The sequence below is a fragment of the Xiphophorus hellerii genome, chromosome 7, assembly GCF_003331165.1.
Source record: "Xiphophorus hellerii strain 12219 chromosome 7, Xiphophorus_hellerii-4.1, whole genome shotgun sequence".
In the NCBI taxonomy this organism is placed as follows: Eukaryota; Metazoa; Chordata; class Actinopteri; order Cyprinodontiformes; family Poeciliidae; genus Xiphophorus; species Xiphophorus hellerii.
In genome coordinates, this window is record NC_045678.1 from 25,645,328 (window position 1) to 25,661,605 (window position 16,278).

A 16,278-nucleotide genomic window follows, 5' to 3' on the forward strand; every position below is an offset into this window, starting at 1 on the left:
ACAAAGAGATCAGTGCTGTAAAAGCAGATATTTTAGAGGATTTATGGTTTTGACAAAAGACTTAAAGATCTCAATGAAGGATTTATTTTTTAATATAAATCAGGGTAAAGGTTAACATACTTCCAATTTTCTGGTCTGAAAAATAATATCAACACAAGTTAAAGTCATCCAAGGCTGCTGCCAGACTCTCATGAAGTACATTCATTCCAAAAACAGAGAATATATAATAGAGAATCAAAGATCCAGGTCACACTGCAACATCCCAGTACAAAAGACAGCTGCATTCTGCCCCTGGCTTAGATTTGTTTTCCAGCATTGACACAGCAGCAGGATGTTTTGGTGCTGAGTGAATGAAATTTAAACCAGCAAGAGCAGATAAGCTTTTCGAGTCGTTTCTAACAATTTTTGATTTACTTCAGGACAGTCCTGCAGATCTGTTGCTTCTCTTCCACTCATGTGATACTACACATGGAAGCACTTAGAGTTGGGCTAAGGTTCATTGTGGTTACTTCTGTTTATACATGTCTGTGTGCAAAAAAGATCAAACTTTTCCAAAATAAATATTTCGCTTTGAGTCGCCGTGCCATTACGGAATTTCCCAGATATTTGCCTATTTTCTCCATTTTCCATCCTTTATTGCAGCCATCTATGATCTTTTTAATATCTCATGAAAAAATTAACTCACATACAATATGTTCTTACGGGACTTTCCCTGATTTGGAGAGGAAATTATGTAAATGAATTATGGAGACTTTCTGTCAAGCTTCTTTACCTTTCAATCGAGCTGTACTGTGAAGCAAGTTAAACAAACTGAAATGTCTGTGTAGCCTAAACAATGCCTAAATTTATGCTTTGAACACAATGGGTGTATGATGGTGGCTTCTACATGGCATGCACATATAAAGTGACAAAATAAAACAGAACAAATTTAAGACATCCGCCTTTGTGACAATGTGAACTCTGGCTCAACATAGCTGAACACAGCTTGAAAGGAAAAGTGTCTATGCTGACAACAGACTTGCGTTTGTAAGTTCCAGGAAGAGATTTTATTTTTTAGAAGACTTTTTGCATCTTTAATAAGACCCTTAAAAATTTGTTTATTCTTGACCAACAGGCATTTTCACTGACATCTGAATATAAATCTTAGATGTATAAACTGGGAGACATTCTCAATCTGTAAACCTTAAGCTTGTAAGCTTAGGTGACTTAAATTAACAATTTCTCAGAGTTTGAAATACGCTTTAGATCAGTGGTCCCCAACCTGTTTGTCACCACGGACCGGTCAAGGCTTGGCAATTTTACTGCGGCCAGAGGGTGAGAGGGTGGAGGGGGTGTCATGTGGCACAACTTTAAATTTTTATGACAATCTTAGAGCGTTCTGAGTTCTAAGATTGTCACTTGTGATAATGGTAACCGATCCTCCTATAGTGTTGTGACTGATCTGGTCCAGTTGGTAGAACATCGGGACCGCTCCAATCTAAAATCAGGCATATTCAACATTGTCTTGGCCCGACTCTCGCAGCCTGTAGGGTTTTTCCTGAATGGGAGCGAGAACTCAACCTTTTGAATGTGACAGGTAACCAATCAGAAAGTGGCGTGACGTAAGCACGGAGGGGAATCCCAAACAGCTGACATTGCGCAACTGAGAGCCTGGTTTAGTGCACAGTGCAGCAAATAGAGCATCTCCACCATCATTTTATCCAGCGCCTTTTCTTTTTGTTACATCTTTTATCACTTAAAATGAGTCCACAAACTGTCACTATTGTTTCTTCATCATCGTCCGTGTTTGTTTATTCTAAATTCACATCTGTATGTTGGGGATTTTACGGGATTTTCTTCTGGAATCGGGATGTTTGTGAGTGGGATCGGATCGTGTGTGTTGTGTTGCTCCTGCCATGTGGCTGGACACACGAACCGATCGAACCTGTTGTACTTTTATCGGCTCGTGTCGTGTGTGGTCACAGAAGTTTGGAAAATCGGGAAACAATCCTTAAATGGTGCCGTGTGAACCAGATCTAAAACTCACAAGCTCTACTCCTCTCATCTCATCTCGTCTCGACCACTGCCCTAACGCTCTCTGACTCTGGTCTCTATGGTAACGTTTACACCTTCAAAATAAAATACAGATGCGCCACAAAAACGAACATTTTATTTTCATGAAAATTTTAACTCTCAATAATGGCAAATTAATGGGAGCCCTGAGCTTGTTTCTCTGCAACGAGACGGTCCCATCTGGGAGTGATGAGAGACAATAACACCCGAGGTGTGTTGCTTATGCACAGGGTGCTTGGTCTTCTATTCATGTAAATGTGTTAACAGAAATGGAACAAAAATTTCATTTTCGTTGGATCATTGTCATGTAAACGGGGCCTAAGTGGCGAAGCAGTTTTAAGGTTTCATTCGCTCATTAGCGAACAGGTCGCCGCATATCATGCAGAGCGGCTTGGAATGTGGGAATAACCTACCGGGATAAATCCATTCTCATGTCTTTTCTCTGGGCCTTTTCCCCTTTACAAAGAAACTTTCCAAAGACATCTGATCTGTTTCTTACTCATTTTGCTGCTTGTGGGCTCAATGTTGGCGCGCAAGACCGAGAGAATCCAGTAAAGGGATTTTCAAAATAAAAGGTCCTTCAGACTCAGATAATACATAAAACTGAAATATTTAATTATTTCTTGTGTGCCCAGTACCAATTGGTCCACGGACCGGTACTGGTCCGCAGCCCAGCGGTTGGGGACGACTGCTTTAGATAATGAAAGACTCATTTTACTGTACTGAGGGCAAGCTGCAGCTGACAAAGTGCCAAGTTGGATGTGGATGCAGAACTAACCTAACTATATCATCAGCATAAAAATGCACATTTTTAATGGTGATATCACTGTCCACATTATTAATGTGGAGAATTATAGGGAGTGATCCTATGAGCAGCCCATGAGGGACACCATTAGCTTCAGTAATGGAAGTTCAAGTGAAACCATCTGCAAGCCTGCCTGCACTGATGTCAAGCCAACCTACATTATGATCAGAGAGGCCAATTCTGGTCAGTCTGTGAATCAAATACCTCTCCAAAATATTGCTTTTTTTATGACATTACTTTTAAGACTGCTATTATTATGATTGTTTTATGGGGATTTTTTCTGAAACTAAGTCATTTGTCTAACATTGCATTTACAATTTGAACCAGAACCTAAATGACCTTACATGTTGTAAGTTTACTACACAGTCTAAGATGTTTCAGGGTTTCAGAAACGTACTCTTTTATCAAAATATGTTTCGGGAAGACCTTGGAGAAACTCTGTTACTTTAAATAATTATTAGTGTGGTAAAAAAAAACATTGTTTTCTTCACCATATCCTGACGACACTCTTACCTCACTTTTTTTCACACTTAAGCTCATTTCCTTTGTAGCTAAGATTATTTTCTTAGCCATTCACTGCCAGAAGCCTCGTTTTTATCAACTCTCATCTCCTGACACTTAAGGCTACAATTACAATCACAGACTTTGTGAGCTAATGAGCAATTCACTGCCGGTAGTTTCCTGACATAAACAGCGTCCTCACTTTTAGCATCTCTGCTGTCAAGATCACGGCTTTTTGCCTTTAGCCACACTTAAAGCTTCATTATTGCTGCCTTTTTGAACCACTGTCACATGCTTATTATTAGGTTAGATACAGAAATTGTTCTTGCAACTAAACACAGCATACTGTGGTCCAGTGCAGCTTTGGTTTTTCATTGTCTTTTTGTTCTACAATAAGGTACTTTGGCAATTAGCCTTTTAAAAAAAGTTCCCCGTGAAGAACTCATTTTCTCAACCACCAAAGCAGGAGTCATGATTATGCCTGGCACTTTAAGTTTCATATGAATCAAACCTGCAGATCTGCTTTTAGGAGCAGTTGTCTGATTTGCCATTCAGACTACCACCATGATTTTCATCCAGAATAACACTCAGGTTTTCCACCATCACCTCACATTTAATGTAATACTTTAACACTTAAATGCTCTGCTCCCAGTAGTGCCATAACTATAAATGTTCTCACTATTTTCCAAGTTTCCTGTCTCTAAAAAGCTAATGTCCTGCCTTTGTGTGCTTCCAAATGTGGCACAAAGTTTAACTTTACACGCGTTTTTCAAAGTTTGTAAAACTAAATTTTTAGCATAGCTACTGCACTCTTCCTAAGATATTAACTGTTTACTAGTTTGCGTTTCCCCATTTTTGCCATGATTTTTTTAACAGGCCACCGTAAAGAGGGGACAGATCTTTCACCATTTCTCTTTGGACAATCTCTAAATCTTAGTCATGAATGCTCTCTCAACATGTCTCCTCTTCAGCTGATCCCACAGGATTTTTTATAGGATTTATGTCTGGGGAAAAACATACCTTGGAAGACATATTATTTTGTGTATAGGGACCCATTTCTCTTCATTTGTCTGTATGTTTCTGATTAATATCTGGTTGCAAGATGCAGTGATCAGTTTCAGTTTTCAGAAAGAATCGGAGTATGCAAGATTTTCAAAACCAGTGCATAATGCCATGCAACCAGAAACCGAAACAGGCCTACAGCATCACAGTTTCTTCGCCGCACTAAACAGTGGAGCTTTGTTTCACTTCAAACCCACCTGCAATATTTGTTGCCAAAAAGCTCAATCTCATTTAACCAAAGCACACAATTCCAATAAAATACAGAAAATTATTTTTGTTGCATCCTTCCAAAAATAACTGGTTGGCATGTCTTATCTGCAGTAAACTTAGAAGTTGTTTTTTTTTTTTTTTTGCTCATTGGGTACAAAATAAATTAGATTTTTTATTAAGCTATAGATCCAGTTGTTTAAAACAACTTCAGAAGTTGGTAAAAAAAAAGTTGCGTAAAAGTTGTTACTCTAACTATAAAACAGGTAAATTTAGGTCAACAGGTGTTTTCCTGTTATTTCCTGATTAATGAAGACAAACACACATTTCACACACATGACCTTTACATGAATAGCATGTTCTTTTGCCATTGCCAAGCTTGGTTTACGGCTCATTCTGAAAGGAGCTCAAAGTCGGCAGAACTGATCGGACTAAAATCTGATTTTCTAAGAATGATTTTGTACAAAAAATTTAATAAACTTGTTGTTTATTACATAGACTTATCCCAACCTGAAGCATAATATGTCACCTTTACGGTAAAAACAACAAATTAAATTCTTTGGTGTTTGAGTCTTAATGTGGCCTAATATGGTGAGAGAACTACTGTATGGCATGGTAAGCTGTCCACTGCTGCTAATGAACACAATTATCAGTGAAGTGATTTAGATCTGCAGCAACCAATAATGTAATAATGGCTGCAAATGCGTTTGGTAAATATTACTATGTTGAAAGTAATTGAGTATCAAGAACGTTCTCTGTCTTCCCCACAAACACACAGTCACTCGGTGCTCCACCAGCCGTTATTTAGGCTGACACAGGTAGATTTACACCCAGAGCTCTTTCCATAATTGAACAGATTTTTCTGTTTCCGTTTCACCCTGCTCAGTCAGCAGCTTTACAATGAGCCAATGTGCCTGTGACACTTTCTGCTTCTTAGGGTTTAGTGTGTGTGTTTGTTTTCCATACACAAATGAGTCAAACACTAAAGGCACATTGCCGTAGCTGATCACACTGACCCATTTAAACATTTCTTCTTTTTTCTCATGCATCAATAAATAATTCCTGGTAGTAGTTTCAGGAAAAAATTAAGACAACAAAAATTTTATTTCATATAATAGGCTGGCTAATAATGCTAAAAAATATTGAAGTCACTTCTTAAAATGACTTGGTTGACCTTTACAGTAATCACAGAGAGGATGCTGAAGGATAGAAAGAAGGCGAGGGGATATATGATGGAGCCAATGAGCAATAAAGGATTTAAAAGGGGCGGATAGCAGAGACAGAGTTCAAAACTGGATTTGACAGGTGAAAGAAAGATGGAAGTGGATAGAGGAGCCTTCCGGAAGCTGTGTGTGGACGCTAATTAGGAAAGTGGTTCCATGAGGTGAAATGGGTCACATATCCTTTTCTTAAGCCTTCCTGTCTCCTATTGGGGGAGGGGCTAATTACAGCAAGTAAAGGGCACATGATTAAAACAGCTTCATGTCAGCAGATAAGACCCAGTCTTTAAATATACATGTTTTATCTGTGCAGCATTGTTCTTATTTATTTTGCCTTACAATAGTATTTGTCTCTCAAACATTTTAGCTAATGTTTTTTTATTGGGATTGTCAGTCCAACAATTGTCACTGTGTGCAACTGTGAGGCGGATAGAAAATTATGTGTGTTTTTCAAATGTTTTAGTAAATTAAAATATAAAAAGTCTGACATACATTTTTTATTTAGTCCCATTTATGCTAATAACCCAAAATACCACAAGTTGCTTTCAGAAATCCAGTACTCATGAGCCAGTTTCCTGCATGTTTTGATCGTTTACCTGCACAAACAGCGCTCAACTACTTCCTCACTTCCTCATTGAATTGTGATGCAAACTCATAAAGGTCCCTTCATTTGCTTTAGGTTTGTTAAGCAAGAGGAATATCTAGAACATGGAGGATACCAGAGTTGGCCTAATAATCCAACACAAAGTAGTAGACAATTGATAAGCTTAAGGAAAATGATGGACGGCTTTTTAAATTATACGTTTTAAAAATATGGAAACTGTCCTGCACATTTGTTTATATCAATTTTACTTAGATACTCTTAAAAAAAAGTCCACATCATGTAAAAATCCAAATAAAATACATAAAAATATCTGGTTCATAACATGACAAAATATAGAAAAGCTCAAATGGTATAAATATCTTGCAAGGTAATGTACTTTAGACATTTTTTAGGAGTAGCATGTACAGTATTTTATCAAGTTTTAAGCACACAAAAAGAGAATTCAAAACTCGTATAATTTGCACCATTACTGAACAAGAGGTAAATCAACAGCAGCCATAGATTTATCAAGGAAGCGGTCAAAATCTTTGGGGGAAAAAAAGAAAAGAGTTAAAGAAATTGAGGCTTGCCATGCAAAGCACAGTTGTTTCCAGAAGGGAACAAGAACTCGTGGAAAGAAGAGAAATGAGAAACACAAGAGTAAGAGATTTGTGGGTATATGAAAGCAAAGCAGGCAGTGGAAATCAAAATATAACTCAAGGAGAGGTGGCAGGAGGAGAGTGAGAGAAGGAGTTATGAAGAAGAAAATTGCAGCTGTAGTAAAACAGAAACAACACTTAGATAGGATTTCACTTCTATAGTTTGATGGCAGAGAGGCAAAAAGCCTTCATTCAGCATGTGTATGTTTATGTATGTGTGGCAAAATCTTTTTTTGTGTGAGCAGAAGCAACAATTTTTCAGGGGGGTTAGCAATGTTTATTTTGTAGAGAAAGATTAGGTGAGCAGAAAGTTTGAGGAGTCGAAGGGAGGGATGAAACAATGTAAAAGGCAGGAGCAAATTCAAAAACTAATTTGGTGAGAAGCTTCTGGTGTTTTTGCTACAAAAGCCAGATTTCTTCTGTTCCATTACGTCAATAAAAAGACACTGACTTCTTGCTCTGTGGTGTGAGTTCATGTGTGTGGGGGGGGGGGAGATGCCTGAGCATTCAAGGAAGTTTTAAGACTCATAGGTAACAGTAAAAAAGGGTTTATTAGATCCAGAGGTTTGGAGGGTTTTAAAATGGTTAATTATTAAGAAGAAATCAAACCAGCCTGGCTTTATGTGTGAAACTAACGATTCCTTAAACCCTACTAGTCTTGCCACTGTTGGTGGCAACAATTGCCATCGGCCTGGTTGGTTTGGAGAGTTATTTTCCTATAATAAATGCGATATCATTACCATATGTTTGATCTGAAACATGCAAGTCTGAGAAAAACAAAAGTAGAAGACAATTGTCAGCATTGTAAGTTGAAACATCAGCTCATAGAGTGATGGTGTTATAGTTTTGAAATCTTTCCTTCATGCTTTTGTGTCTATATTAATAAATCTATCATTTCCTGACAGAAATCACCACTGTTACGGTGAGCACCACCACGACCAGACTGGAGGAGACGACTCCTACAATGAGATCAGGTAAGCACACCATGTTCCTCATAAACATCACCGCATGGACAAATTCAGATTTCTTACACATTCATTTAGTTCTAACTGTGTCACATCCACACCCATAAAAACACACACTTACTCTCTTAAGGTCACAGCCATGATGTCACTGCGCACCACAGAGCCTCTGGGCTTTGAAGTCTGTTACATTCAGAGTCCCACAGGAAGCTCTGTTTGAGGGGAAATAAGCTCCCACAACCAGACTCACACCGGTGTATCATTTCACAGCTATAGGTCAACTGACTATCAGTCAGTAGCCTCACTGGAGTTTATTTACAGCGGTTGTCGTTTAGTTGGAATAATTTATCATCTCATTTTCTTTCTTTCAATCTCTTTTATACTTTTTTTGCCACTCACCCTTTACTTTATTGCCTTCTTTCATTTTATGAGTGTTAGGTTAGTAGTCCCTGACTGAATTATGTTCTCTTGCATTTACATTTTTACTCTCTTCTGTCCTTTACCCTTCCTTTTGTATTTGTGAAGATCTTTATTTAAATGGCAAAACAAATAGACAATGAATCTCTCAGCTTAATCAAAACAAAAGAAAAGGCAATGTTTCATTTTAAACTCTCCCAAAAGAAATCCAATAGTACTGAATAAAAGAGACTATGTTGCATTTAATTTGTAACACACAGCCATGCAAGAAATAAAAAAAAAGAATACATTCTGAAAGTGTAAAGATATGTATTTTATCTTTTGGATGATTGGATAGACAAACAGATAGATAGATCATTTTTCTTTTTGTGTTGTTTCTTTTATCAAATAGATAATCAGCCTTTTTAATCTTGCTACCTATAGCTAAGAATAAATAATTACACCAAGAAAATAAAATTTTCATGGGTAATTTTTACTTTCTTTCCTTCTTTCTTTCTTTCCTGCTTTTTTTCTTAAAAAAGAAAAAGAAAATTGTTACAATTTTTGTGTTTCTTTTTGCGTCTCTTCCAGTGTTTCTTTTCTTTATGCACTACTAAAAATACAAAATCTTACCAAGTATTTTGGTCTTGTTCCTAGTGCATATATCTTAGTTTTGACTTATTTCAAGTATACTAAATTAGTATACTTTAGTATGCTAAAGTATATACTTTATATTTATAATTTAAGATTATTTAAGATTATAAATCCTTCAAATTGATAAAAAGTGTAGTAGTTCCACTGAGATTATTTCACTTAAAACAAGTGAAATAGTTTTCATATGTTATAAGTGAAATTATGTGTGAGTGGAACGAGGGATTGCTGACTTAAAACAAGCTTATATATCTTTATGCAAAGTTATTTAGAAGTTTTGTCGTATTTCAAGTGTAAGACATTTGCATTAGAAATACCAAAAATGCTTGGTGACGTTTGGTGACTTTGCACTGTGCGTATTTATTCATGATTCGTCTTTCCTTTTCAACTCACAGCCACAACGCCATCCCTGTCGGCCGTGTGTGACTTTGAGAAGAGTTTGTGCGGCTGGTCGGCTGATCCGCACTCAGGTGTGAGCTGGACCCTGCACGGAGCCAGCGGCGGCTTAAATGGACATAACACTCACGGGACATGGCAGGACCTGTCGCTGGGATCAGACAGTAAGAACAGCGACACCTCTGAAGAATATCAACATGAAAAGCAAAGCGCAGCAATCATTCACCGAGATGATACCAAAACAGGAATAATTTAGAACAGGTTTAGATTTGTGAAACTGACTTTTACTTATGATTATTTATAATTTAGAACATCCCTGCTGTGGCTAAAGCATGAGGTTTAAATGAATCTTCTTTTTCATCACTGCTGCTTTTGGCTTTGAATATGAGCACACAACTTCGTCAATCAATCTCTGTGAATACTTGTGACAGCTAATAAGTCAAAAAACATAGTAGACTCGCTTTGAGGGATTAAAATGAGAGAAATTAGTAGGGGTTAAGCCTATCTGCTGACTTCCAGTTTAAAGTACAATAAAGAAAACTAAATGCCTTAAAATAAGTGAAAGTAAAGCTCTTACAAAGACAACAAATTCTTAGGTTTTTCATCTCTTAATTTTAGTATCTCAAAACAAATTGTTTTAAAGCATCAGAAAAAGCTTTTGTATTTGTACATTTGGGATGCAGGCGTCTGTATAGGAGCAATAGGTGTTAATAAATTATCCATGTATAGCTAAGGCTCGTGTTTTGGAGATCTGGGTGGGAAATCTGAACAAGAATGACATCTGAAGAGAAACTTTTTTGGAAACCAACTTAAACCAGCCAAAATAAATTTTGTATGGCTGCCTTCCCATGTAAAACACACACACAGTGTCTCAGGAATACACTGATTTTTACATTTCTGACTTTTTCTGTCACACGCAAAGTGATATCTCTATTTATGACTCTGCTTTGTCCATGTTTAAATGCATAGACTTGACTTAAACATGTTACCAGCAGTGAATGCCGTTCTTTCTTTTGTTTTGTGTCTACTTCCAACCAGATCTGACTCAGATTGACTGTGTTGCCGTAAGCATATTGGGAACACTGCAGCCCTGTTGTTTACCCTAATCACAGTGTTTCTACTGGAAAAGATGACTGGCAAAATTGTATTGGAATACAACAGCGACTCATTTCATGTTTGCAGAGGGGGGGTTCAAAAAAAAAAGATAATTACTACAAGAGGAAATCTAACTTTTCATGTAACTTATACATGAAAGGCAACATGTAGACTTTGTAATTTTTGGATCCTATGCAGGTTTAAAACGTAAAAATTAATAGTAACTCAACCATACTGAAATATTCAAGAATATATTTAACTCTTTAAGCTGTTTGCAGGCAGCTTCAAGAAACGTCTTATTTTTCAGGCAATTTCTAAACAAGTCTTAAACCTTTCTTAGAACAAAGCTTTTTTGAGCTAATTAACATCAAAGTGTATGTCTGGTGGATAAAAATCACACATCCCAATGCTGTGAGGAACCACTGGAAGCAACCATGATGCAAGGCTTTCTCTCTTGATTTCCTGAAAGTGCCTTAAAGTTTGGAGAAAAATGCTAGCTTAGAGTTTCCTCTCCTATAACCTAGTTTACTGAGTTGTCTGTATTGTTATTTTCCCCTCTTTTTGTCAAAATATAACACACACAACTGTTTAATTTTATCTTTTAGTTTTGCTCTTTGCACAGATTTGATCTCTTTGTGTATCGAGTCTTTTATGCACCTTCTGGCCACTTTATTAGGCACACTTGTTCAATTGCTGGTTAGCAAAGATAGCCTTTCAGGTGTTTGCAGCAGAAACTTGTTGCATTTTGTTATCTGGAAACCGTAAAGGAGACATTTTGAAGTTGGAACTGAGCACAATAATGGAATAATGCACAGCTCCGATAAATTAAATGTGGTTTCACAGACATGACAATGACTTCACTGTACTTCAATGGTTTCCACAGTCAAATAATGTTAGTCAAATCTCAGTCTCTTTTGTTTGTTGTAAAGTGAGAGACCAGCATCAAAATCTGCCACAAGTGCATGATTCTGTGATGTCAATATCGACCAAAATATCGGCGTGTTTAAAGCACCTTCAAATACCAATGCCACGAAGAGCTAAAGAAGCTCTGGAAAAAAATGAGTTCAGTCAAATACTGATAAAGCTTTGCTAATAAAGTGGCTGGTATGGGTATATCTTTGTTCCTTACACTCATCTGTGTTTTCTGCCCTTTTTTCCCCCTGTAGGCTATCATATATTTTTCTTTCCTCTAATGTTCTTACAAAACTGTCTCTGTTCTCAGTCCTTGTTTCATTTTTCTTTGTTCCCCTTACGGCACCATGCCTCCTTCAATCCATCCCTTTGTTATAAGCTCTTCACCTCCATTTCAACTCACATTGCTTTGTATAATTTTAGCATTTTCTCTCCATTTTCCACCTCCAGCCCTCTTTCTCCATCAGTCAGATTGCCTTCTTCTCTCCTCGCTGACCTCTCATCCATTTCCCTCAGTGGTGCTTTCCTTTTCTCCACATCTGTGCATCTTTAATAAGAGCAGGCGGATAACTAAGACTGTTTTATCAATCACACTTACACGTTATCATAAACCTTACACATCTAGAAGGTGCATGCACATTGCCCAGGGCAGTTAGATGAGTTTGATAGCTTTGACAGAAGAGTTACTGTTACTCTTCAGCTCTATGCACTGCAAAACACAAAATATTGCCAAGTATTTTTGTCTTCTTTCTAGTGCAAATATCTTAGTACACTTGAAATAAGACAAAACTAACTTGCAAGTAATTTTTCAACAAGAAATAGGAGCTTATTCAAGTTAATGAAAAACTAGTTATAGTGAAATAATCTGCCAATAGAACAAGACGTTTTTAAAACAAGGTCTTATATCTTTCTACAAAGTTATTTGTAAGTTTTGTTTTATTTCAAGTGCACAAAGATATTTGCTCTAGAAACTAGACCAAAAATACTTGGTAGGATTTTGGGTTTTTGCAGTGCTCAGTGCTCCACACACCTCTCCACACCATAACTTTAACCTGACTAAACACTCAAAGTTTGTGGGTTCACTTCCTTCCCACACATATATGACCTTGCTACGTAGCAAGGTTTTAATCGTATCTGTTGAAACCATCAAGTTCACGGTTGACTGGACAGCTCCTTCGTAAAAAAGCTGAACCGTGACACAAGGCAAAGCTCGAACGCCTGTCTCTCTGGGCTGCGCTTTGTGTGTCTGTGCTTCCCAGTACGTTTATGTGATGATGTGAAATTGACTTAGCAGCGCCCCTGTCTCCTTGTTTGACAGCAACATGACATTAAGTCTTGTTCTACAGCAACATTAGCGTGGCACCCCGTCTGCAAGCTGTCTGCGTATGCAAATCTGATCGGCAGCCCCTGCCATTAAGAGTCCTTTTTTGGGGATTTAAAAGAGAAAAGCCAACCAGAACAGAGCTCATAAGTTATTTTATTTCTTTTTTGAAATGTGCTGAAATCTCTCACGTTGGGGTATACACATTGAAAAAAATGCTCCCTTTTTTGTGGAGGTATGTTGAAGTTGCGCGTTGTTCAAAGAACATAATCTGAATGACCCAAGACTCTAACACTGCAGTCAAGGCAATTTCAACTTCCAACATGTTTGCAACTTTTAGATTCATCCCTGACCAACACATCTGAATCAAGTGGCTGAAATACCTCCTCTGCTAATGACGTGATTATTTGACTTATAATACTTTCAACCCCAAAATGCTTTAAAAAGAAAGATTGCAAGAAGTTTACACCAACATTCTTTCATTAAAGACAAAGTGGAGAATTTTTCATCAATGTGCCAAGAAGTAAAATGTTAGTCTATGATCTTGTCTTATTGTAGACTCAGCCTTGTGCAGAAATGTATGCACATGTTATATCAGCAATAAATGCTTTTAGCATAGAGCTCAGAACAAGTCAGTGATTGATGGACAAACCTCGAAACACACAAACAGAGATGTAAACATAAACAAGAAGACTGAAAGTGGGACCAATGTTCATGTACAAAGATAGCATCGAGAGATACAGGATTTTTTTCCTCTTTCCCTCAGAGCCAGTTCTACATCTCTGTTTCTTCCATGGAGAGTTTTTAATTAATTCCTTCCCTTTGTACGTCAGCCAAGATCAAACGTGGAACGACAGAAAAACACTGCAACTTTTCCCTAAGTGTACTTAATGAGCAATGGTAATTTAGGTCCCCCTTTTCTCAATGCCTCCAAGTAAAGAGCTGAGCTACCTCAAATCTAATGCATTATTTATTGAGCACAGAGTGGTGCAAAAGCTGCTCAACATTTCTTGTAATTCTGAGAGATGGATAGATGGACAGATGGATAAAAAAAGAGTAAAACTGTCTCAAGACAGAATGACTGTTATAAAGCATTGTGCTTGTGATTAGGCTTCATTTAAAGGAGACCTATGATGTTTTTAAACATCCATTAGAGTCTCAAATACAGTTTGAGACCCAACTGTTTTTTGGCATTAAGTTAATGGTTTTTTGTGTCTGGAAAAGGAACCATTTCAAAAACGTCCTGATTGTTGAGACATGCTGTGTCATTACCCAGCAACCCAATCCACAACCAGCCTGTCACCTAACAACTTAATCAGAGGTCCAGCATGTTTGGTCAGCTGGTTATGCGCTGTACAACGGCTGCTGTAAAAGACAAGTGCTTCACTCTAGACTTAATATTCATAAATCACTTGGTGTATTCTTGTTGGTTGTGCAGGAGTCTCCACTTCTGCTTTTCAAAGATGTACAGTTGTATAATTGTGCATCTATTTGCAGGCATTTTCACATGCAAGTGTAAATGTTTTGGGGCTTGGCCAGCAACTTATTTGGATTTAAAGTGACAAGAAGCCCTAAAACATCTCATTCTGAAAGGAGCTCAAAGTAGGCAGAACTGAGCAGACTAAAATCTCATTAGCTAAGAATGAGTTTGTGCACAAAATGTAATGATCATGTTTCATATTTCACCTGTCCTAACCTGTTCAAAGAAGCATAAAATTACCCAGTGGTGGTAATTACTTGAACTATATGCTGTAACTTGCTACAAGACTGCAGGATGTCACATATAGTAAAATATTGTCAAAACATTTGTTTTAATGAATATTGTACTGCTGTGTTTATATCAAAGCGATAAAAAATCTCAATTACACCAATACAATTAGTAACACTGCATTTATTTTCTGGTACTTTTAGTACATTTAAAAAGTAGAGCTCATTAAAATAAAACATTTTTCAATATTAAAAACTATAATTTTATTGAAGTTGCAATTTAACTAAAACTCTCTGTCGAAGAAGGCAATAAAATGCCTTATGGTCATTGACGAGTCAAACAAGGGCTTAACCTCATATTTACTTTTATTTATTTTACTAAAATTCAACTAATCTACAGGATTAAAATCATTTAAAATCACTGTGTATAACCATCTATTTCTCTCCTTCCAGATTTTTCAGGGAACTACCTCCACCTGGATGCAGGCAGCCACACCCAGCGCAAGAAGGCCAGACTGCTGAGCCCCGAAGTAGGGCCAGAACGAGGTCCTCTCTGCCTTCTCTTCTACTACCAGCTCCAGGGGGAGGCTCAGGGGTCTCTACGGGTCCTCCTGAGGGACAGCGACCAGGAGGAGACCCTCCTATGGACGCTAAAAGGCGAGCATGGGCCGCACTGGAAAGAGGGCCGGACCATCCTTCCCCAAAGCCCCAGAGAGTATCAGGTAGACGGATGCTAACAATTTTCCAGTCATTATAAGCTTTGGATTAAAAAAATTGATAGGATGACTCTTTGTATTATGTGTTTCTTGAAAATAATAAACAAGTTCCTCCTGATAAGACCATTATTTTCTGGCGCAGGTGGTGTTTGAGGGGTTTTTTGATCACCCAACTAGAGGCCACATCAGGATAGACAACATCCACATGAGCAACAGCATCGAACTAGAGCAATGTGCACGTAAGTCACAAATCTGTCCCATATGGTGGTATTTGTTTGTTCTGTGTTTACCTGGAATCTGGATGAAAAAGGGTAAATGTTAATAAAACTGATCTAATTTGCACTTGCATGTGTCAAAATGAAAAAAATGCATATAAATAAGAAATGAACGTAGCAGCAAACGACCTTTAGGCATGGATTTTAATCAATTTTTTATTATATCTCCCTCTATCTTTTCCTGTGCCATCCCATCCTGCTGCGTCTTCCTTCCTTCCTTCTCAGCCTCATTGTCTACATTTTTATCCACCCCTAACATCTGAAGTAATCTTCCCCAACTTGTCAGACATCATGCAGCAAAACTAAGTTTGTGCTTACAGTTTGTGTAACCATAGACATTTCAGAGAAATAACTAGAAATAATGCAAAATTGCATGCATACAGACAGAAGCCAAACACCAATTTTCTACTTTTTTAATCAAATCTCATCTCACCCTTTGCCCGTATGATCTTTATTTTTTCCGATTCCTTTCAATTTTCTCATTTTCATAACCTCAAGGAAATAATAAACAGCAGCAAATTTCAGGTCATGTTCCCATGAACCTTTGACCATCCTTACTTCCCAGTCTTCCTCTTCCTTTCTATTCACACTGTCCCGTAACCTTTTTACCCAATCTTCATCCATTTCCTCTCTTCTACTTGTCAGCATACTTGCTGACACTAAAACTGTGTTTAGGAAACAGTAAGAAATGAGGTCATGAGATAGAAGGAACTAGGAAGAGCGAGTTTGGTGAGAAAATAGAAAAAGTAGCTGCATTT

The 16,278-nt window shown here is 37.6% G+C and overlaps 1 protein-coding gene across 3 annotated transcripts in view; it reads left to right on the forward strand.

Annotated features, from left to right (window-relative positions):
- The window catches only part of LOC116722878 (neuropilin-2-like), a 124,432-nt gene that overhangs the window by 86,434 nt on the left and 21,720 nt on the right, over positions 1 to 16,278 (forward strand). For all 3 annotated transcript variants that reach the window (XM_032567247.1, XM_032567250.1, XM_032567248.1), the window contains exons 12-15: positions 7,995 to 8,063; positions 9,494 to 9,658; positions 14,983 to 15,251; positions 15,388 to 15,484. In XM_032567247.1, coding sequence (XP_032423138.1) covers positions 7,995 to 8,063; positions 9,494 to 9,658; positions 14,983 to 15,251; positions 15,388 to 15,484 — 600 coding nt within the window. The remainder of the gene's footprint in view (positions 1 to 7,994; positions 8,064 to 9,493; positions 9,659 to 14,982; positions 15,252 to 15,387; positions 15,485 to 16,278) is intronic.